Source organism: Cricetulus griseus, chromosome 7 (assembly GCF_003668045.3).
Source record: "Cricetulus griseus strain 17A/GY chromosome 7, alternate assembly CriGri-PICRH-1.0, whole genome shotgun sequence".
Classification (NCBI taxonomy): Eukaryota; Metazoa; Chordata; class Mammalia; order Rodentia; family Cricetidae; genus Cricetulus; species Cricetulus griseus.
This window is the reverse complement of record NC_048600.1, coordinates 4940455-4963950: the sequence shown is the minus strand read 5'-3', so window position 1 is coordinate 4963950 and position 23496 is coordinate 4940455. Positions and strand designations below refer to the sequence as shown.

General features: G+C 41.1%; 1 protein-coding gene across 1 annotated transcript in view; it reads left to right on the top strand.

The window, feature by feature from the left end:
* Positions 1-2565, top strand: part of Qpct (glutaminyl-peptide cyclotransferase) — a 28583-nt gene extending 26018 nt beyond the window's left edge. The window contains exon 7 of the mRNA XM_027426042.2: positions 2420-2565. Within this exon, the coding sequence (XP_027281843.1) occupies positions 2420-2565 (146 nt within the window). The remainder of the gene's footprint in view (positions 1-2419) is intronic.
* Positions 2566-23496: the final 20931 nt, after the last annotated feature.

The following is a 23496-nucleotide window of genomic DNA, read 5'->3' as shown; positions in this document are numbered from 1 at the left end:
ATCCTTTTCACCCCTCATCCTTGATGCTCACTGAGCCTTAGATGATATAGATGTTTAATTTATGGCTTAACATTCAACAGACATTTATTCTCCCCATCTTAATCAGTTATGTGTCTCTGCAGTTACCATTGCTCAATGAAAAAAGAACCTCCCTATTCCCCCAAACCTTACTTGGCTCCCGGGTATCATTAGGTATCTTTTCTTTAATGGTGAAGATTTCTAGGTCCCCAATTACTGCATATATTTGAGAAGAAATTTAAATATTAATAATATTGGTACACATTGAATCACTAATCTCATGATCCCTTAAGGTTGATCAAATTAAATTTATATATTAATGTTTTGACCAATGTAAGTATTTTAAAAGATCTAGAATAGTCATTAAAATTAATTTGAATGAGAACTTATCTTTAAAAGAATATTAAAACATATTTTGCTGTGAAAAATTTTTGGCCAACATGTGTCTTCTGGTTATATATCTACAAGATAGACATTAGATAATTAAACCAATGATAAGGATACATCTAGACACACCCTTACCTGGTCTGTATTGATGCCAGGTACTATTCAGATGCAGCTTGTAATAGTTTAATATCCACTTACCAAGTAATTGGACACACAGTCCCATCCATAACCAAGAAATGATTCGCAATTTATATCCACTGGGAAAGGGAAATAATTTTTCCAATAGAGTGACAGTGAGTATATTAACTGCACTTCAGGGCAGGTCCTATTGGTTAACATAACATGGACTCCATTTTGTGTGTGTGTGTGTGTGTGTGTGTGTGTGTGTGTGTGTGTGTGTGTGTGTGTGTGTGTATTTTGCTTTGATATTCTTTGCCTTTTTGTTTGTTCGTTTTGATTGTTTTTTAGAGAGAGAGGGAAAGAACATGAAATTTGGAGAGTAGAGAGGTGGGGAAGATCTTGATAATGCTGGGGAAAGGGAAAGAATATGATCAAAATATATTGTATGAAAAATAAAAGAAAGTAAATGCAGGCAAAATAAAATGAAACAAAAGACCCTCCCTTTAGCAGCCTGCTCTTTTTTGAATTGTCAGATGAAATGATAGAGCCTGTCATTGTTCATTGACATGGAAGGATAAGTGGCATGGAGTATTTCTTCCCTAGACTTGCCCTTTTCATTAAATGATGCACATTTATCCAGTTGCTCAAGTCAGAGTGCTGAGAGCTGTCGTTAACTCCTCCCTTTCTCTGAGTTCCAGTTCTTAAACACCTGTGTGTTTAATCTTTAGGACAATATCTAAGTTGAGCTTTGTATACAGCACTGAACTTACACGATAATTACTGTTTTCCCTGATTTGAAACAATCTAGAAGTAGTGAGTCACTAAATATAATAAATCAGCCATTTATTCAGCCATTATGTCATTTACTCACTGATTCTTTTTTCTCGTGAAAGATCTCCTAAATTCTTGATGACATCTTTGTTTCTCCATACCTATAATATGTTTAGGAAATCCCAGAGCCCACTGACATCCTGCCTTGCTGTTCATAAAGTTAAGATATATTCTTGCTCTTCTTGCAACTTTGATGTGCCCTGGTTGATAAGAAAGATAACCTGTGTCCAGATGTGAAAACCTAAGTTAACTCAGTAACTCTTAAATTGCCTCCTCACTGGCCTCTGAATTTTATTGTTACATCTCATTTTTTGCACATAAAATAGAATAATCTTTTAAAATTGTAAATCAAATTATGCCAATACTGTTTTAAAGCTCCAGTGGTTTTCTGTTTTGTAGAGTAAGATGGAAAATCTTTACTGTGGCCTAAAAGTCGCTTCCATTTTCTGATTCTGTTTCAAGATCATCTCCTACTTCTTTTCTCAACTTTTTTCTGTGATTCGGCCACATTGGCCGGCTTGCTGTTCCCTGCTCAGGGCGACTCATGATCTTCGAACTTGGGAATATTGTTGCCCACAGTACTCATCTTTGCCTGGCTTGTTTTCTCTTGGGTTTGTGCCTCTATTTAAATGTTAGCTTCTAGTGAGGGCCTTCCCTGGACTTATATAGCTCCTGGTTCAGTCCCCTTGCTCACCCTCCATCATTATCCCCATAGCCCATCTAGTTATTGTTGAAACACATTAGTACTGCCTATGATTGCATCTTGTATGTGCCTGCTTGTTTCTCCACTAGGATATAAACTCCACATCAGCAAGGTCTTGCCATTTCACTCCTAGAACAAGCTCTCACAGACAATAGGTGCCTTAGCATCCCTTACTACATTTACTGACATTTGTTTGACAATCCTTGAAGTACTCATACTTCAAGACACAAAGATATGCATATGAGACAATGAATTATCAAGTATCTTATACGATATGGAGCTTTCTTTGCTCACCAATATCACTTTCTAGTTGACCCCTGGAAATGTGTACTAACTTACAAGTTGCTTCTCTTGCATCAGGTGTTCCGGTCCTTCATTTGATAGCTTCTCCTTTCCCTGAAGTCTGGCATACCATGGACGACAATGAAGAAAATCTGGACGAGTCAACCATTGACAATCTAAACAAAATTATTCAAGTCTTTGTGTTGGAATATCTTCACTTGTAATGTTTGAATTTAGGTCGTGGTAATTGCTTCTGTAGCAAATGCAAAAGTCAAGGTGTTGTTTAAACAATCTGATTCCAGGTATATGTTGTATGTAAAACTTCCATACCTCAGATTCATTCTGTAGGTGTTTTTGAATATGTGATCAGTGAACCATAAAATTAAGATGCCTTTAATTGCTCACTTATTTTCATCTGGAGACAAGAAAAGAACATGTAAAACAAACAAACAAACAAATAACTTTTGATACTCTTTTAGGTGAAAACTTTAAAGTGATATTAGATTCACTTATCAATACCATAGACTTTTAAACAGTACTTAAATATGATGATGATGGTGTACAATAGATAGGTGTAGTTTTATATGTTATATTATTCGGTGTCTTATATAATGTGTTGTGGAATACAATACAGACATGTATTTTGACAGCCCTTAAATTTCTTCACAAAAGCTTTGTGGAGTTTATTTCTTGGAAATTAAAGTCTGAATTCAATGTTATATAATGAGTGCGTTTTCCATGTCCATAAGTGAGAAAGTGTGTGTTTCAATACATAGTACAGTTTTCTTGAGTTTTACACCTCATTTTTTTGTAAAAATGATATAGTTGGTAATGAAACAATAAAAAAGGATACAAAAGTATAATCCCATTGTATTAACAGAATCACTATTGCCTCTTCAGTTGGTCTTGGTTTTTATTGTACATATTTCTTATATAAGTATAATCAAATCATATCTCTAGCTTTGGGGGACTTTCCCCCATTAATATAATTATAAGGCGTGTATTTGCTATTTGGATCTTGGGTTGAGATGAAGACAGAAAAGATCACCAAGTGTATCCTTAAGGTTTAATGTGAAAGGGCTCATAACAGTAGCACATAAACTGATAATTCTCTTGCAACTAGATTTTCTGGTATCCGGGTTTGATAAAGTATAACATTTTTTTTTTTTTCTGGAGACAATTAGGCATCCTAGATTATCTTTAGAGATAGGAAACAATTATCTATAAATAACAATCTTGATCAAATGAACACTCTGGGGAATAGAGCATTCCATATAAATGAAGTTAGTTGGGGCCACTAATCTCTCTTTGTATGTTCTATGTTCAGGGCAGACATTCACTTATTTTTCTGAGGGCAAGTAGAGAGTGACATAAACTAAGCTCATTGTGAAACATTGTTGGCTTTAAGTTTAACGACAGAGAAAGTAATGGAAAGTAATTTACTTGCTAAAACCTAAGTTTTAGGTAGGAAAAGAAAATATATGATTTTAATTATATGATTGCATAATTATATACAATTGCATAATTATATACAAATATATATATATATATATATATATATATATATATATATAGTTGTTGTAGTTTTAAAAAAGTGGCATTCGAGAGAAAGATGTCTCATTCGACAGAGTTCAAGTGGGCCTTTTTTTTTTTAATTAGGGAAAGGTATCATAAAAGGGGGAAAGGGGAGGTAGAGACCAGCCCCCAGAGACAGGAGCAGCAGGAGAGAGGAGAGAGAAAGGGGGGGGGCGAGAAACAGACAGAGAGTGGGAAAGAAAGAGGGAGGATGGGAGGTGGGCGGGCCCTTTTAGAAGGGAACGTGGTGAGTGTGCACAGGTGGTGCTCTTAGTGGCTGCAGCTGAGGGTGTATCCTGTCAGAATCCCAACAGGCCAGTACAGATGCCTGAATACTAACAATAGTCACTATAACATCTAAACATTGTAATTTCATATTTCACACAGTTACATCTTCCTAGGATTTCTTTTTATTTTACAGTGCTATTTCTCAGGTTATAAGGATGTTATGTCTTTGTAACTTAACTTTTTTTAACTTAACTTTTTAAAGATTCGTTTATTTTATTTTATCTGTACACCATGCATGTGCCTGATGCCCTGAGAGGTCAAAAGGAGATGTCATGTCCTCTGGAACTATTACAGAGTGTTGTGAGCCACCATGTGGGTGCTGGGAACCAAACCCAGGTCTTCTTCAGGAACAAATGTTCATAACCACTGAGCCATCTCACCAGTTCCACTTAACTTTTTTATTTTTTTCTTTTTGACATAGTCTGATTTATGCCATTCTGGCCTTGAACTCATTATGTAGGTGAGATTACTGATGGGGGAAGTACTTCTGTGTATGTTTATCTTACTGATTGTTGAATAAAGTTCTGTTTGGCCAATGAAACAGCAAGTTAGACAGGACTAGGAGTCAAAGAGGATTCTGGGTGTAGTAGAGAAGTGGTGATCCAGGCCGGAAGTGACATAGCAAGGAGACTCATATTTAAGCAAGGAGAAACAGGAAGTGTCCCCTTTCCCCTTTGCCTCCTCCAGGGGTAGGATGTGAGCCACCGGCAAGAGAGGGCACCAGCGAAAGGCATCCTCTATAAGATAAGTCTTATAAAATATATAGATTTATGATAATTATGACTGAGCTAACAGATGAGAATCCTAGTCATTGGCCAAGCAACATTTGAACCTAATACCAGTTTCTGTGTATTAATTTGGGCCCTAACTTGGGCAGGCAGCTGGTGTAAAGCACACACGTGGTGGTGGGGCTTGGCAGCTTTTGGCGGAAAGATTTATTGTAACGATTACATTGAAGTTTTGGTTATCCTCTTTCCATCTGACATGTATACAGTTGCTGAGGTTCTGGGGAAGGAACATCAGGGCTTTGTGCATGCTAGGCAAGTACTCTGCCAGCTGAGCTACCTCCCTTTCAAGAGCAAATCATCAGGAGGATGTCAGTGAGTTTGAGGCCATCCTGATCTACAAAGCAAGTTCCAGGATAGCCAGAGATGTTATACAAAGAAACCCTGTCTCGAAAAACAAAACAAACAAACAAAGGAGCAAACAGTCATTGAATGGCAATTCTGAGTGACAGATAATACTAGAAGCGCATTGTGTATTTTTTGGGAGTGCAGTCCTCACACTATCCCAGGAGGTAGGTGGGGTTACCACCTCTATTTTATACTGTACAGAATAGTTAAGTGTGTTCTTCAAAATCATGTAATCAATATATGGCAAAAGTGGAATCTGAGCCGAGAGTTTGAGAGTCTAGCCTTAAAGCTCACACATATTCTGTGGTCTAGAACTTTCCGTTAATTTCGATATTGTTAATGTTAAACAAAGTGACATCTGCATGTTGAACATTTCCCAGGTGGTTCCTTCAGTCTGGGTCACATTCTCGAACCTTCGTTGCTAAGATTCACTTCACAGTGTTAGGTATCAAAGTCATGTTGCTTCTATGCAGTTCATTTCTCTGCCAAACCAAAGGCTATTTTTGCATCAGCCTGAGTATAACAGAAATCAATGCAAGTGGCTCCAGGACTAAAGAATGTAAGCCACAAAGTGGGATTAAAGGGAGCTGAGTTTTCCAGAATACACACACACACACACACACACACACACACACACACACACACACACACACACACACGCGATGAGTTTGTGGAAGACACATTCTTTTTAGCACCAGAAAATAAATAGCTGTACTGAAGATGCATGGTTTAAGTGATAATAAGCAGCAGGAAAATCATTTTAGCCAGGAATCTGAACTTTAGTTGACAGTGCTGTAGACAGAATATAAACCAAAATGATAAGCTCCCTTTAAGGGAGAGTGAAATTAATAGATGTATTATAATCTGTTGAGTTGGCATTCATAGAATTGTTTTTAGAGGCAGTTGGAAGATGTGTTGAGATGGGATATGGGGGAAGGGAAAACATAAGCAGCTTAATGCAACAAAAGCTTCCTTGCTTTGTATCCAAGCACCGTTCTGTATCACTAATACAGAATCCCAGGGAAGCAATGATGATGTCACTCTGGAGCATGAATTTGATAGTAATCTCTTTAATGCATTTTGTGTAATTCATACCAGTCAGAAACATTACTCTTTGAGAATTACAGCTGTAGAGGTGGTGTGCCATATATATTATCCCACATTAGGAATTTTCTGTTGTGCATTTTGGAGCGTTTTACAGCCCCTAAGAGCAGTGTGTAGAGCTATTTTTCTTCTTCAAGAAGTGAGTTCAAAGGGAAATATTCATAAAAGGGTATTCATAACTTTGGTATCTAAAAAAAAGTGTCATGAGTCTGTTGTTGTAGCTTGAGGGCTGTGGCAGGAGGAGAAAAGACAGATCCTTACAATGGAGAAATGTTTCAGACAGGAACCAGTTCCCAGAAGAACAAAGCAGACCATGTTTGCAGCCCCAGCTCTGGCTCCCTAAACACTGTGTTTCGTGAAGCTTCTTTTGTTTATCAAAGAAATACATTGACTATGGTGTCCCAGAAAATCATGTGAGCATTTGCCCCATCTAACCAGTCCAGCTGGAGATTTACTTAAAGGACTCTAGATTATTCCATTCTGTAAGAGCACCATGTGAGGTGCTCCGAAAGTTCACTATATTCTGCTCTGCTGAATATAACATCTCAGTATCTTTGGAAGATCTAAACTTGATGAATGAAGATGTGGAGATCATGGAAGTAAAGAGAAGAAGAGGTAGACTATTCACTAACCCAAAGCCAAGCTAATGGGGGCATGACTTAAATTTTCTATCCACGAAGGTATGGACATTCTTCATAGTCACCCTTCCTGCCTATTTTGACTTTCAAAGATGAGTGTAAGAAAACTGAGGTTTCTTTCAGTTTCAGGGCTCAGTACATGCAGCCTGAAACTTTACAAGTAGTTTTGAAGTGGTTTGACTTACTTCTGCCTTTAGTAGTGTTACTTCTCTGACACCCACAGTTTATCTTTTTCAGTCTTCAAAAAGTAAAATGCCTGTTATGCTGAATAGGGCAGAAGCTGTGTATAAAGCCACTGTCACAGAGAGGGGTGATATTGGTTAACCAATTGAGTAGCAGGGTGGTAGCAAATACTCCTGAAGTCCTCTTATCCATGAAAATTGGCTCCAGAACCCTGGCAATACATCCAACAGTCATAATTTATGACAATTTCGAAGCACACTAGATGAAAGGACTGCCTGTGTCGTGGCTGGATTCCTCAGCCTCAACTTGGTTGGCATGCTCACGCAATGTGAAGTCATTGTATTATGCTCATATTTCAAAGGCAACACATGGAATGCCGCCCGACCTCCCAACATAGCCAAATTTGCCAGTGGAGAGTTTACACTATTTGAAAATTAATATTAAGATCACACACTTGCCAAGAAGAGAAAGCAAAGTGGCATAAAAGCAAAATACTCAACATCACAGACACTACCAAGGTAACAAAAGTAAAATTTAAAACCGATAAAGTATAAATAACATTACTTATAAATAAATAACCCTGGGAACGTTTCTGTCTCTCACCTACTTAGCACTGTGGGTACAAAAGGTCCCTTGGTGTGCATGGATTTAATATTTCTGGGTTTGGCTAAGCAAGACTGACATGTAGTGAATTATGTTACTGGATCCATCAATGTAGAGATATGATGAGGTTATCTGACTCCCAGCAGTCAGCTTCACTGCTGTTCTCACGATGCTTGCAGGAGCACTTGGGCTCATTTTCTTGTTAAAGTGAATTCCACATCTATCCTCCAATCTAACTGCGGTTGCTGGATTCTTAGTTAAAGCAATCTAGAAAAATGACGGATGCATGCATTAGATATGTAACCCGTTTTCACCTTTTATTGATAGAAGAATTAAAGGTTTTAAAATCACTTTAAAACTTTAGATTTTACTTCTCTTTTTAATGGGGCAAATTATATGAAACAAAGGTAGTTTACGTATTTAGGATATCTCCTTTGATAATGTTAGTGATCCATTTTAATTATGTTAGAGTTTTATCATGTCAATTTATTGCCATAGTTTTTGATATATTATTCTCCTTTTCTAAGGAAATGACATAGAAATTAGATTATTCTCTATTGATGCTAAGGTTGGGATCTAAGGACTTTAATTACCAATATGTGGCATAGATACTTTTAGGTTGGTTACAAAGGCATTAGAAAAAAAATCCAGTTTATTGCTTTTCATTGTGAGACAGAATCACTTGCCTAGGAAATAGTGTGTGTGTGTGTGTGTGTGTGTGTGTGTGTGTGTGTGTGTGTGTGTGTGTGTGTGTGTGTTGGAACATTGACTTAAGGACAATTTGCACATCACAGATTTTTTTCTACCTCTATGCCCATGAAATCAAATCATCAATGAGAAATGTTGACTAGTTTTCAATATCCTAATTTAAAAGGTTCAAGTATAAACATTTGGAGATGAAGCATTCAAGTTTCTTTGGATTCCAAGTGACAAAACCAAACCAAAACAACCCCCTTAAAAATAAAACCAACCAACCAGCCACCACCACTACCACCAGAAAATCACCCCCAATTTGAATTCATCTGACCCAAACAGGAAGTGGCAGGCAACAGAAGCCAACCCTTTTTTCTTATCTACCTGCTTTGCCCTTTTCTGGGCATACTCTGAGCTCTTCTTATAGGCAAGACAGATGCTAGCTAGTAGCCCAGGTTCATATTCCTATAACTTTAGTTTCAATGAGAGGGGAGTCTTTTCTCTGAACAACATGCCCCAAAGTCTTAGACTTGATTACTGTAGATTCAAATGAGGACCTAGGCCTTTGGTGACCCAGTCTTGGATGGGGGATGAAATACACTGATTGAACTTAGGTTCTTCCCTACATCTGGGAAATGTCTGTACCAAACTGTGATGATGAAGGTGGGACAAGATGTAGTGAAATAATGCTTTAAAAACCACAGCAAAAATGTTCATCAGAGTAATCAAGTTGGGCAACTTATTTCAGTTCCTAAGGTATGGGGTACAATCTTGTCCTCTTAACATCCAAACCATGTGGTTTATAATGGTCTTTCAGAATGAGAACATACTTGATATTTCATCAAAGCTTATAAAATACGAGGTCAGAGTGTTAGAAGAACACTACAGGAGTTGTAAAGCACCCTGGCTCAAACATTGTAAATATGGATTGGAGATTCCTAAATTCAGTTGCCTGCATTCATCATTCTGGTTCCTGCAGTGAAATGAAAGTCTGTCAAAGGAAAAAGAGTTGCATCAATGGAACAGAGTTGTATTAATTATCTTCAAGATAATTATTTCTTTCCCATCTCTCTTGAAGGAACTTGTAAAACTTCCTCTAAGGCTCTTAACCTGTGGGTCACAAGCCCAGTGACAAATCTCTATCTCCAAAAAGTTCACATTACAATTCATAACACTAGAAAAATTATAGTTATGAAGTAGAAACAAAAAGTAATTTTATGGTTGGAAATCACTATAATACAAGGAACTTATTAAAGGGTCACAGCATTAGGAAGGTTGAGAACCACTGATCTAAGGGAAGAGGGTCAAACTTATTAATGTTTCAATTCGACAGAAGTTGGAGAAATCACACCATGTCAGAAATCAAGAAAAATTCAGGACCTGGAAGAGTGTACCCAGACAGGTGACCTTCCCTGCAATAGGAAACCAATAGTGATGGAGGAGACTGGTCCTGGCACCATTGAATCCAGGAAGACTGGGAAGCTGAAGACTGGAGTCAGCTCAGGAGGAAAAGGTTTGTTGATGTTGACTACAAGTGTTTCAGTCCAGAAGTTCTGTTCAAACCACAAAAGCATCTACCATTCCTCAGATACCCATACATGTTACCAGGCCAATGTGAGCTGGGTCATAAGTCTCCAGCAAGGTCATTGTCAGACCACTGCATGGGCACAGCAGAATTGAGCTTGTTAGTCAAGGACTGAATCTAATTTTGTTGAAACTGAAAACTGGCCTTAGAAATTATCAACACCATGAATTTTGTTTTCAGGGCTTCCATTTCATCTTCTTACTATTCTCTCAGTGGTACAGGGAGCTCCAAGAAGGGTCTGGTTTCTCAAGTGACTGCCCAGAGGATCCAGGTGACACAACAGAGAAATACAGGCCTTGTGTAAAGCACTTAAATAGGCCGGATAGTGGCGGCACTCACTTTTAATCCCAGCACTCTGGAGGCAGAGACATGCGGATCTCTGAGTTCGAGACCAGCCTGGTCTACAAGAGCTAGTTCCAGGACAGCATCCAAAGCCACAGAGAAACCCTGTCTCAAAAAACCAAACCAAACCAAACCAAACCAAACCAAAACAACAACAACAACAACAACAACAACAACAAAACACCAAAACCAAACCAAACCAAACCAAAACAAAACAAAAAAGCAAAGCACTTAAATAGATGAGATACACTAAGAGACCAAGTCTTAGCTACTGACCTCTGCTCTGAGAAGCAGTGTCTAAAAGAGATAAGTATGGAGAACCAGTTCTCATCTGATGCAAAGCTGATCACCTTGGCAACATTCCTTGTATTTGCCTTCCTCTCTTTCCTACCCCACTTCTCACTCCCTTCATCTTTACTTTCCTGGAATTGTACATCCTCTTACAAAACATTAGTCATTGGGTTTTTTCTTAGACTCTGGTTTCTTGGGAATCAAGACCTGTTAGCCAGTTTCTTCTTTATAAAACTAAAATACAAGGACATCACTTCCTCCTTTCCCTTTCTTCCTCCAATCCTTCCCAATCTTTTCCAATCTTTTTTGATTATATATGTAACAATTACTATGTATGTGTAATAATTATATATGTATAAATATATGCTTATAACCTGCTGAGTCCATTTTTGTTGCTTGTGTGTCTATATAATTTCAGGGCTGACCACTTTGTACTGGATACCCAATTAGGGGGACTCATCCCTGGGAGGAGCTAACTCTTGCTCTGTCAGTAGTCACTAGTAGTTCCATAGTTCATTGTCTAGGGGTGGGAGCCTGTGAGGTTCTCTCTTTGTTAACATGTCTACGTCATTGTTTAGATATCATTTAAGCAGCCATGCTATTGAGGTATCATGGGTGTGTCTTCCTTGTCATTTCTAGGAGACAAGATCTCACAGAAGACTTGCTGGTCTTTTAGTTCTTACAGACATTCTACCACCCTACCCCCCATATTCTGTAAGGGGGTAGAGCCTGAGGTCCAGGATGTGTTGTGGATGCCTCTACAGGTCATTGATTTTGCATTATGACCAGTTGTGGTTTTCTGTAGTGATCTTTGTTTGCTGCAAAGGGTAACTTCTTTGATGGGGAGTGAATTATACTTACCTATGGGTATAAGGTTAAATTTTAGAATGCAGTTAGGAATAATGCTGTCCCATTAAAGTGGTCTATCACCCTAACAAAATCCCATGGAGTTGGCAAAGTTTCTAATATCTGGAAGGATTTTCCTACTGCTGAGTGGGCCTTAAGTCCAATTAGATACCTGTTGGTTACCACCAAGCTATGAGTGCCACTATTACACTCTTGGGGATAACTTGCTGTGTTGGTCATTGTTGTGATTCAGTGTTGTGCTGTTAGGACTATTGCCTCCCTGCCTTGGCAGCTTACACTGTATGTTCTGGTCTATGAAATCTAGAACACAGAAAGGAGGCTTTCAGGATAAATCAGCTTGAATCTTCGGAGTCCTATGTCTGAAGTGCATTGGTTTTTCAACAATAGGGCCTGAAAAACTCAGAGGTTTTTCAACAATACCTCTGAGAGGCAACTAAGGGTAACAGCAATAGCCTGTATTGTTTTGGGAGTCACTTGGATTACCCTAATGAACAATTGAAATGGAGGTTTCTCATGCCAAGTGGATCTCTTCTTTTTTTTTTAAATAACAATTATGGATGATATCTCTTTGCTTTTTTGTTTAGTATTTCTTTCTCCTCTAGAATTTGAGCTCACAAGAAGGGCAGGGACTTTATTTAATTGCCTTCTAAAGCCTTGGTGAGCAACCTAGCACTTGGCACATAATAGATACTTATTAAATACTTGTTGGATGAATTTAATATGTGAGGAAATGTCCCTTTCCCAATCCTATACCTTCAGCTAGGATGATCCACTTGTAAGTGACCCAGGCAATGCAAACTAATCTTTGGTCTTATTAGTGTCAATCATCTTTGCATGTCTTGCTTTTGATCTGCCCTTGATCTTGTTTTCTTATTTCTCATCTGTCACCTGCAGCAAGAGCATCCTCCCAGTTGAACTTGTGAGCACTCTGCCCTCCTTCATCTGCACTCCATGCAATAATCAGCGAAATATTTTAAAGTCACGAATGCCATGGAGCATCATCACTATTTTGCTTGACGTTCCTGGTGCCATTAAACTACACTAAGAATTAATAGGGATTTTGTAATATGAATTTACTCAAAAATCACTTTCTTCCATCTTCTGTCCATTATAGCGCCACATACTTTTTTGCTGTTCTTGAACTTGTTCAGCTCTTACATGATGCAAAGAGGTTTATGGACATTGTTTTTCTATATACACAATTCTTCTTTACTCCCAATTCAGTTTCTTTGTCTTTTCACAGAACTCTTCCTTCATACGTCTCTGTGTGTGTGTGTGTGTGTGTGTGTGCATCTCTTGACATTTAGTTCATTTCCTTTCTTACATTTATTTCAAGTTGTCATCACTTTTTGGGAAAATCTTTCCCAAGAATCATCCATATTATAAGAGCAAGGAGGACAAGGTCATTTTTATATTCTTGGTTGTTGAGCCTAGCCTTCAATGACTGATCCATCTCTCCAGCCCTGAACAAGGTCATTCTTATATTCATTATTTTATTCCCTGTGACTTATAGAAATATTATTATATAGCATATGTTTAATAAATATTTGGCGATGTGTTCATCCATCTTCTGATTTGTTGCCTTTGGGGCTTTTAAAAGTGGCCTAGCCTATTATCAGAAGTCACCTCATAGAAAATATAGTAATTTTTCCTGGTTTTGAACTCTTGGTGAGAAATCACAATCCTTTGTAACATGAAAGTTTCTTGGTCCGGCTAGGTCCCATAGCCCTTCTCTGCCCCAAAGAAACACACGGATGCTATATTAGTATAAATCTGTTGGCCATTGACTAAGGTTTATTATTTTTTTGGGGGGAAGATTTATGAAATTTTGTCCTGTTGGAGATGTGATATACTAACAGATCAATTTACTCTTTTTCTTGGTAATTTTTTCTGGATGATTTTCCTATGTCTTCACATGTCTTATTTGTCCTGTGGTCTTCAGATTCCTTAGCTAGATGCCTTCATTCTCCCAAAAAGTCAAAAACAAAATTATTATTCTTAATCATTAACTACTAATCTATGTATTTCCAAGTAGTATTATTATCTTACTGGAGAAAGGTCCAGGGACCTCTTACTCTTCTGGTGGTGTCTTACATCTTGACTGTTCAGTGCCTCCACAGAGAAGAGAGTGATTTCCTGTTTGTCCCTGCTTATATTCTGATTCTGCTCAGCTATGTCACTTCCTGGGATCACATGACGACTCCTTTCTGCCTACACTTCCCAGAATCCTCCTTGTCTCCTAGTTCTACCTAGCATCCTGCCTGGCCAATCAGTGTTAAAAATTCATCAACATATAAGACAAACATATACACAGAAGGACATTCCCCATCAACTTTAGTCTGAGCTTTTGATATTCTGTTAGAAGATGTTGGGCTCTCTGCTATTTTGGTCTACTAGCTGCCTTGGACAACTACCCAACCCACCTCCAGTTATTATGGTCCCTGTCCTCAATGGAGGCTTGTCCTGTGCTATGATTGAGCCATGAAAACACAAGTAAATTTATATAATTTGATGACTTGGGACCATACATCAGACTTGGAGAATGCATCCAGGTCTTTTCATCACATCTTGCATCTCCATTTCACATCAAACCAACTCACTTTGGGGCTTCAGATAGGCACCCAATAGTTATTAGAAATAAAAAGAAACAAGGTTTTGGCTTCTGGCTAGATGGACCAAACTTGAAGGATCTGACACCTGGGGTCAAATCCAACAACATGGTCGAAATAAGGTACCAGGGAACAGAGGCAGCCACAGAGCAAGGCTACCCAGCACAGAGTGCTGGGCTTTCAGGTGACTTTGCCTGACCTCCTGACTCCAAGCTCCAGGCTTTGGATCCAGCCTTCAGTTCCCAGTTGAGTTTGAGAGTCCTGCAGCAGAAACATATTTGACTTAACAGTCATGGCCACGAGGCTCAGTAGATGAAGGGTTCCTACGTCCTCCTGTAGGAGACAATAAGTCACGACTGTTAGAGGCTGGCTACAGGTGTGCCTGGCCACACCTGTCAAGGTGTGGTCAAGATGAGGTCAGGATGATGAGGCATGGGTTCTTAGGGGCCTCAGAGTGCATGGAAGCCCCTTCTCCTTCCCTTTCTCCCTGGCCTCACTGCTTGGCTGCCCCTGGCACGCTCTGGCTTGCGTTTGGCTGGTATTTATCTGAATAAAGGTATCTTGAACCTACAAGCTCTCCCATCACCTTCCTCTTGCCTCTTCTTATTCACTCTTTCAGGAGGATGGCTGTTTAAGAAATTCCAGGGAAGAGATATGAAAATTATCTCTGTGGAGAAATAATGTAGAATTGGGCGTGGTAGTGCATACCTGTAATCCCTGAACTTGGGAAGTGAAAAAAAGGAAGAACAGGGGTTCAAAGCCATTCTTAGCTAGATACTCAGTTTGTGGCTAGCCTGGGCTACATAAGATGCTTTTTAAAAACAAACAAACCAAATGACAATGTGTAAAGAGCACAGTTCTGAGTACTGGTCAGCCCTGGAGAAGTTTCTGGATGAGGCACACACTTGGGCAGGAGCAAAAGGTCAAAAGTTCACAGAGGAGGGACGAGGGAGGAGATAGAAGGGGAAGTTGAAGCACCTCCAGGCTTTGAGCAAGAAACCTGCCCTCAGCTGCTCATCATAGCAGAATTGACCTCCCTTTAGGCTCCTGCGTATCTTCAAGGCCTTTGGGTTTAGGCCATTTCCTCTGGTAGTGAAGAACTGAGTCTAAGAAACTTTGTGGAGGCAGCTGTCAAACCTCAAGTGGAGGTTTACTGACTCATCCTCATGCCTCCATCCCACTGCTAGCTCTCAACAAGGAAACTCCCAGGGTGGGGACCGCGCTGTCTGCCTTCTGCTTCTGGACCATTCTTCCTGTGAGTGGGATGGAAGTAGAAGTGGGTTTTCTCTGTCTTCATCATCCCCTGTCATGTCCCCTCCTCCCTTTTCCAGCAAGCTCTATTTGGAGTTGAAAGGGAAGCATCAAGGGTCTTATTAAAAACATCTTTCAAATACAGGGTCTTGAGACTGGAGGAATAATTCCACAGGTAATAGTATTTACTGCTCTTCCAGGGGACTTGAGTTTGGTTCCTAGCACCCACATGATGGCCCACAACAGTCTGTAACTCCAGTTCTAGGGAATCTTATGGTCTCTTCTGGGCTCTGTGGGCACCAAGAATGTATGTGGTACACATACATACATACAGGCAAAACATCCATACATATTAAAAAATAATACTCCCAACTCAAAAAACCAAGTAATGCATGCACACACTATGTAGGCCTTCAGCACCCTCTGTAGCCCTGTGTACCTTCACATAGTCCTCTTGCTTTAGCCTCCAAAGTTCCAGAATTACAAGCATAGGGTATCCTGCCCAATCAAAAACCACTTTTAATCTAGGGATTAAAGTTGGATAATGTTAAAATTCCAGGTTACAAGTCCAATTGTCGCGTTGAAACTTTATAGCTAAACTTTCTGTGTTCTTGATTCTGACACTTGCTACCCTCTACGAATAACTCCTCTAAGGATGTAGGACAGGACCTGTCTAGGGACAATAGGCTTCTCCTCTAACACTGGAGGATGCTCTAGATTGTGATTTGTAGGTGCCTTCACTGAGTTGAGTACCCCGTCTTTGACATGTGGCTGAGCTCCTCAGCACTGGTGACACACTTAGATTTTGTCACAAGAACAGGCTGAAGCATTCTGTCCTTCTGTGTTTTGATGGTGTTGCATGGGGCTACAATCTGGACAAACTCCCCTGGCTTCAAGTCTTGGAACAGTATCATGTGTTTACAGGACAGCAGTGGCTCTTCCAGCTGCTTCTAGGTTCATATATACCCAGAGTAAATGCCAATGACCTTATCGTGACCTCCATGACCCTTTGAGATCTGTCCCCTCTTGTACTCTGACTTTAAGTCTTTCTTACTGTCCACTCTTCATTAGCTACACTGGACTACTTACCATTACTTACATACCTCAAGCTTAGTGTCTGAGTTTCTCCTAGGTCGCCAAGCCTGCTTCCCCTAACTGAGATAGGATAGTCTTTTTGTTTTGGGGACTTCTTTACCCTATCCCTTTGGTCTGTCTTTGTTTTGGCCCCACCAAGTCCTGACTCTTGGTTCTATTTGGACTTTTCAGTTACCTCTTAGGATTCTCAGGTTGTCTATCCCCATCTGCTGACACCCACAAAGTGGCTATTGATATGTAGGACACTGGCTTCAATCTTACAGAGATTCAAAAGTCTTTTGGGTATGGATAATATTGAAAAATTGTTTTAATTCATTGGAAAGTCCAGGAAAAAGACACTATGTGCTTAAAACCAGCTAAAAGGTGAATTATTTCCAATAGAGACTACTATTTATCTTCTGGTATGAAGGTGTCTATAATAAAATAGGATGCTAATACATGGAAAGGATAAATAGGACCCTCTGTCCAAATCTTTTAATAAGAACTCCAACATCATAGTTTTAACATGGATTTCTTAGATAACGTAAACATAAATTTAATGATGATTATAAAACACCAACCTCTACATGCTGCATAAGTTATAAATGCTATCTTATTTTTCTATAGAGTTTATAAGGCCTAATGGTTTTCAGTTTGAACTCAGTTCGCAGGCAATATTAATTTGTTGTGTCACTCTGGGTGTGAAATTTGGATTCAACTCTTCCTTATTAAAGAGTTGTTACATAATGCCTTCTGATCTAAACAATTGCCATTGTCAGAACTCCAATGTTATCTCCTTAAAATAACTACGGAGGGATTTGGTAAATGGTCATACTCCTTCAAACAAGGAGATAGTCAAGGTCACTGAACCGTCACCTGAGTATCCAGTCACTCCTTGTATTCAATTAGGTCCTAATTATATATGCAATGTCAAGGGTTTCTGGGAATACAGGGTAAAAATGAAAATGGAGGGGAGGTTCATCTATATAACAATGAAAAAAACTGCTATGCATATGAGTAAAGGCACCAAATATTGCCTAACACCCCCCACTTTAGAAAAATTTCTTACAACAAATAATGTTTATTTGTTACTGTTATATCATTAAATTTTTTTTGATCAAGAGAGATGTTAAAATGGCTACATATAATTATGGGTGTCTACCTCTAAATACTTTCCCTACACACCTTCTTGGTTCTTGTTAATAACAAAAACTTAAAAAAAAGGTTAGTAGTTAAAAATCCATATACAGGCAATCTTAATTTGCTACCACATGCCATGTATAAATTACTAAAGTTATAATGGTCCATTCATGTTAACAAAATTGGACTTAGAGATGCATGTCTAAATCACTAGTACCTTTAACTTTGTTAAATTTTAGATACTTAAAAAAACTAAATAATGGATAAAACTGTAATGTTTTAATAAAAGTATACTATAAAAGGATAAAACATGAGATTTGAAGTCTTTCCATGAATTATATCTTCAGTTTTAAGTTTATGTTGATACTAAAAGAGCCTCAATACAAACTTATAATTTTTTTACATACAGGGTTTTTACTTTTAGCCCAGGCTATCCTGGAAATTGCTTTGTAGACCAGGCTGGACTCAAACTCATAGAGATCTGCCTGCATCTTCCTCCCAAGTGCTGGCATTAAAGGTGTGTGCCACCATGCCTGTATCAAGAAATAAAATTATGAAATCCTAATCTTACAAAAAGTACTTATTGTAAGCTATTAAAGATAATTTAGAAATATAAGTTAATGGTTAATCCTCTTATAAGTTATAAGACTTTTTAATGTACTGAAAACTATGTAGCCATACTAAATCAAATATAATTCATTGACGGAGACAAGCTTGAAGGGAGAGACCAATTTATATCTCAAATAATGTAGTCTTCTGTATATGTTGTAAAATATATATGTATACGAAGCAAATAAATCAAAAAAGTTTAAAGTAAACTTGAAACAAAAAATAAGGCATTTAAAAAACTAGTATGAAAAATAAATACTTGATTAAAATGAGCTAAATTTATAATTCACCTACAAGGCAGGATGTCCCAAAGCTCTCAAGTAATCCCCTTGACTGAGGCATAATCCCACTAGAGTAAGTTTCATGCTAGACTAATTTCAGAAAGGAAGCATGGGAAAGTAAGACCTGCTAAAGGTTGGCTGCTCATGTCTCTGTCCATATAGATCTGACCAGCTCTGTCTGTATAAGCTGGACCAGTTCTGTCTGTATAGCCTGACAAGCTCTGTCTCTAAAGGCCAGACAAGCTCTCTCTGTATAGGCCTGACCAGCTCTCTCTGAATAGGCCTGACCAGCTTTGTCTCTATAGGCCTGACCAGCTCTCTCTGTATAGGCCAGACCAGCTCTGTCTGTATAGGCCTGACCAGCTCTCTCTGTACAGGCCTGACAAGCTGTTTGTACAGCCCTGACAAGCTCTGTCTGTACAGCCCTGACAAGCTCTATCCATATAGGCCTGACCGGCTCTCTCTGTAGAGGTCTGACCAGCTTTGTCTTTATAGGCCTGACCAGTTCTCTCTATACAGGCCTGACAAGCTCTGTCTGTACAGCCCTGACAAGCTTTATCCATATAGGCCTGACTGGCTCTCTCTGTAGAGGTCTGACCAGCTTTGTCTTTGTAGGCCTGACCAGCTCTCTCTATACAGGCCTGACCAGATTTGTCTGTATAGGCCTGACCAGCTCTGTCTGTATAGGCCTGACCAACTCTCTTTATAGGCCTGATGAGCTATATATAGGCTCATAGGCTCATAGGCCAGACCAGCTCTGTCCATATAGGCCTGAGCAGCTCTGTCTCTATAGGTCTGAGCAGCTCTCTGGGTATAGGCCTGAGCACCTCTGTCTGGACAGGCCTGACCAGATCTGTCTGTACAGGCCAGACCAGCTCTCTCTGTCTAGGCCTGACCAGGCTGTCTGAACAGCCCTGTAAGCTCTCTCTGTATAGACTTGACCAACTCTCTCTGTATAGGCTTGACAGGCTATGTCTTTATAGGCCTGATCAACTCTCTGTGTATAGGCCTAACAAGCTCTCTCTGTATAGGCCTGACCAGCTCTCTCTGTACAGGCCTGACTAGCTCTGTCTGTATAGGCCTGACCAACTCTGTCTGTATAGGCCTGACCAGCTCTCTCTGTACAGGCCTGACTAGCTCTGTCTGTATAGGCCTGACCAGCTCTATCCATATAGGCCTGACAAGCTCTCTCTGTATAGGCCTGACTAGCTCTGTCTGTACAGCCCTGACAAGCTCTATCCATATAGGCCTGACCGGCTCTCTCTGTAGAGGTCTGACCAGCACTCTCTCTATAAGCCTGACCAGCTTTGTCTTTGTAGGCCTGACCAGCTCTCTCTATACAGGCCTGACCAGATTTGTCTGTATAGGCCTGACCAGCTCTCTCTGTCTAGGCCTGACCAGGCTGTCTGAACAGCCCTGTAAGCTCTCTCTGTATAGACTTGACCAACTCTCTCTGTATAGGCTTGACAGGCTATGTCTTTATAGGCCTGATCAACTCTCTGTTCAGGCCTGACTAGCTCTGTCTGTATAGGCCTGACCAGCTCTGTCTGTATAGGCCTGACCAGCTCTCTTTATAGGCCTGATGAGCCTGTATATAGGCTCATAGGCTCATAGGCCAGACCAGCTCTGTCCATATAGGCCTGAGCAGCTCTGTCTCTATAGGTCTGAGCAGCTCTCTGGGTATAGGCCTGAGCACCTCTGTCTGGACAGGCCTGACCAGATCTGTCAGTACAGGCCTGACAAGCTCTTTCTGTATAGGACTGACCAACTCTGTGTATACCGGCTGGACCAACACTGTCTGTATAGGACTGACCAGCTCACTCTGTAAAGGCTTGACCAGATCTGTCTGTATAGGCCTGACCAGCTCTCTATGTACAGGCCTCATCAACTCTCTCTATAGGCCTGACTAGCTCAGTCCATATAGGCCTAACCAGCTATCTCTGTACAGGCCTGAACAGCTCTGTCTGTATAGGCCTGTCAAACTCTCTCTGTATAGGCCTGACGAGCTCTGTCTGTACAGGCCAGACCAACTCTCTCTGTATAGGCCTGACCAGCTCTGTCTGTACAGGCCTGACCAACTCTCTCTGTATAGGCCTGACCAGATATGTCTTTATAGGCCTGACCAGCTCTCTCTATATAGGCCTGACCAACTCTTACTCCATAGGCCTGACTAGCTCTGTCTGTATAGGTCTGACAAGCTCTGTCTGTACAGGCCTGACAAGCTCTGTGTGTATAGGCCTGACAGGCTATGTCTGTATAGGCCTCCCCAGCTATGTCTGTATAGGCCTCCCCAGCTATGTCTGTACAGGCCAGACGAGCTTTATCTGTATAGGCCTGACAAGCTCTGTCTGTACAGGACTGACCAGTTCTGTCTGTAAAGCCCTGACCAACTCTTTGTATAGGCCTGACCAGGTTTTTCTGTCTAGGCCTGAACAGCTCTGTCTCTATAGGCTTGACCAGCTCTCTCTGTACAGGCCTCACCAACTTTCTCTGTATAGGCCTGACTAGCTCAGTCCATATAGGCCTAACCAGCTATCACTGTACAGGCCTGACCAGCTCTGGCTGTATAGGTCTGACCAACTCTCTCTGTATAGGCCTGACCAGCTCTGTCTGTACAGGCCTGACCAACTCTCTCTGTATAGGCCTGACCAGCTCTGTCTGTACAGGCCTGACCACCTGTCTCTGTATAGGCCTGACCAGCTCTGTCTGTACAGGCCTGACCACCTCTCTCTGGATAGGCCTGGCCAGCTCTGTCTCTATAGGCCTGACCAACTCTCACTCCATAGGCCTTACTAGCTCTGTCTGTATAGGTCTGACAAGCTCTGTCTGTACAGGCCTGACAAGCTCTGTGGGTATAGGCCTGACCAACACTCTCTGTATAGGCCTGAGAAGCTCTCTTTGTATAGGCCTGAGAAGCTCTCTCTGTATAGGCCTGACCAGCTTTCTCTGTGTAGGCCTGACAAGCTGTATTCATATAGGCTTTACCACCTCTGTCTCTATAGGCCTGACCAGCTCTCACTTTATAGGCCTGACCAGCTCTGTCTGTATAGGCCCAACCAGCTCTCTGTAGGCCTGACCAGCACTGTCTGTATAGGCCCAACCAGCTCTATGTAGGCCTGACCAGCACTGTCTGTATAGGCCTGACCAGCTCTCTCTGTATAGGCCTCACCAACACACTCTCAATAGGCATGACCAGCTCTTTTGATATAGGCCTAACCAGTTCTCTCTGTACAAGCCTGACCAGCTCTGTCTGTACAGGCCTGGCCAGCTCTGTCTCTAAAGGCCTGACCATCTCTCTGTGTATAGGCCTAACTAGCTCTGTCTATATAGGCCTGACCAGCTCTGTGTAGGCCTGACCAGCTCTGTCCATGTAGACCAAACCAGCTCTCTCTATACAGGCCTGAGCAGCGCTCTCTATATAGGCCTGATCAACTCTGTCCATATAAGCCTGACCAGCTCTCTCTGTATAGGCCTGATCAGCTCTGTCCATATGGGCCTGACCAGCTCTCTGCAGGCCTGACCAGCACTGTCTGTATAGGCCCAACCAGCTCTCTCTGTATAGACCTCACCAACACACTCTCAATAGGCATGACCAGCTCTTTTGATATAGGCCTAACCAGTTCTCTCTGTACAAGCCTGACCAGCTCTGTCTGTACAGGCCTGGCCAGCTCTGTCTCTAAAGGCCTGACCATCTCTCTGTGTATAGGCCTGACTAGCTCTGTCTATATAGGCCTGACCAGCTCTGTGTAGGCCTGACCAGCTCTGTCCATATGGGCCTGACCAGCTCTCTGTACAGGCCTGACCAGCTCTGTCTGTATTGGCCTGACCAGCTCTTTATCTATAGGCCTGACCAGCACTCTCTGTATAGGCCTGACCAGCTATGTCTCTTTAGACCTGATCAGCTTTCTCTCTATAGGCCTGACCAGCTCTGTTTGTATTGGCCTGATCAGCTCTCTCTCTATAGGCCTGACCATCTCTATCTGTATGGGCCTGACCAGCTCTGTCGGTATAGGACTAGCAGCTCTCTCTATACAGGCCTAACCAGCTCTGTCTGTATATGCCTGAACAGCTCTCTCTGTATAGACCTGATGAGCCTTCTCTGTATAGGCCTGACCAGCTCTGTCCATATAGGCCTGACCACCTCTCTCTGTATATGCCTGAACAGCTCTCTCTGTACAGGCCTCATCAGCTCTGTCCATATAGGACTGACCAGCTCTCTCTGTATAGGCATGTCCAGCTCTGTCAGTATAGGCCTGACCAGCTTTGTGTCTTTAGGCCTGACCAGCTCTCACTTTATAGGCCTGACCAACTCTGTCTCTGTAGGCCTGACTGGTCTCACTGTATAGGCCTGACTAGCTCTCTCTGTATAGGCCTGATCAGCTCTGTCCATATAGGCCTGACCAGCTCTGGTGTATAGGCCTGACTGGTCTTTCTGTATAGGCGTGACAAGCTCTATCTCTATAGGCCTGATCAACTCTCTCTGTACAGGTCTGATCAGCTCTGTCTGTATAGGCCTCACCAGCTTTTCTGTCTAGGCCTGACCAGCTCTATTTCTATTGTCCTGACCAGCTCTCACTGTATAGGCCTGAGCGACTCTGTCTGTACAGGCCTGACCAACTCTATCTGTATAGGCCTGACCAGTTCTTGGTCTTTAGGCCTGACCAACTCTTTCTTTATAGGCCTTACCATCTCTGTCTGTATTGGCCTGACCAACTATGTCTTTATAGGCCTAACCAAATCTCTGTATATAGGCCTGACCAGTTTACTCCATGTAGACCTAACCAGCTCTGTCTGTACAGGCCTGACCAGCTCTGTGTATAGAGGCCTGACCAGCTCTTCCTGTATAGGCCCTACCAGATCTCCCTGTACAGGCCTGACCAGCACTGTAT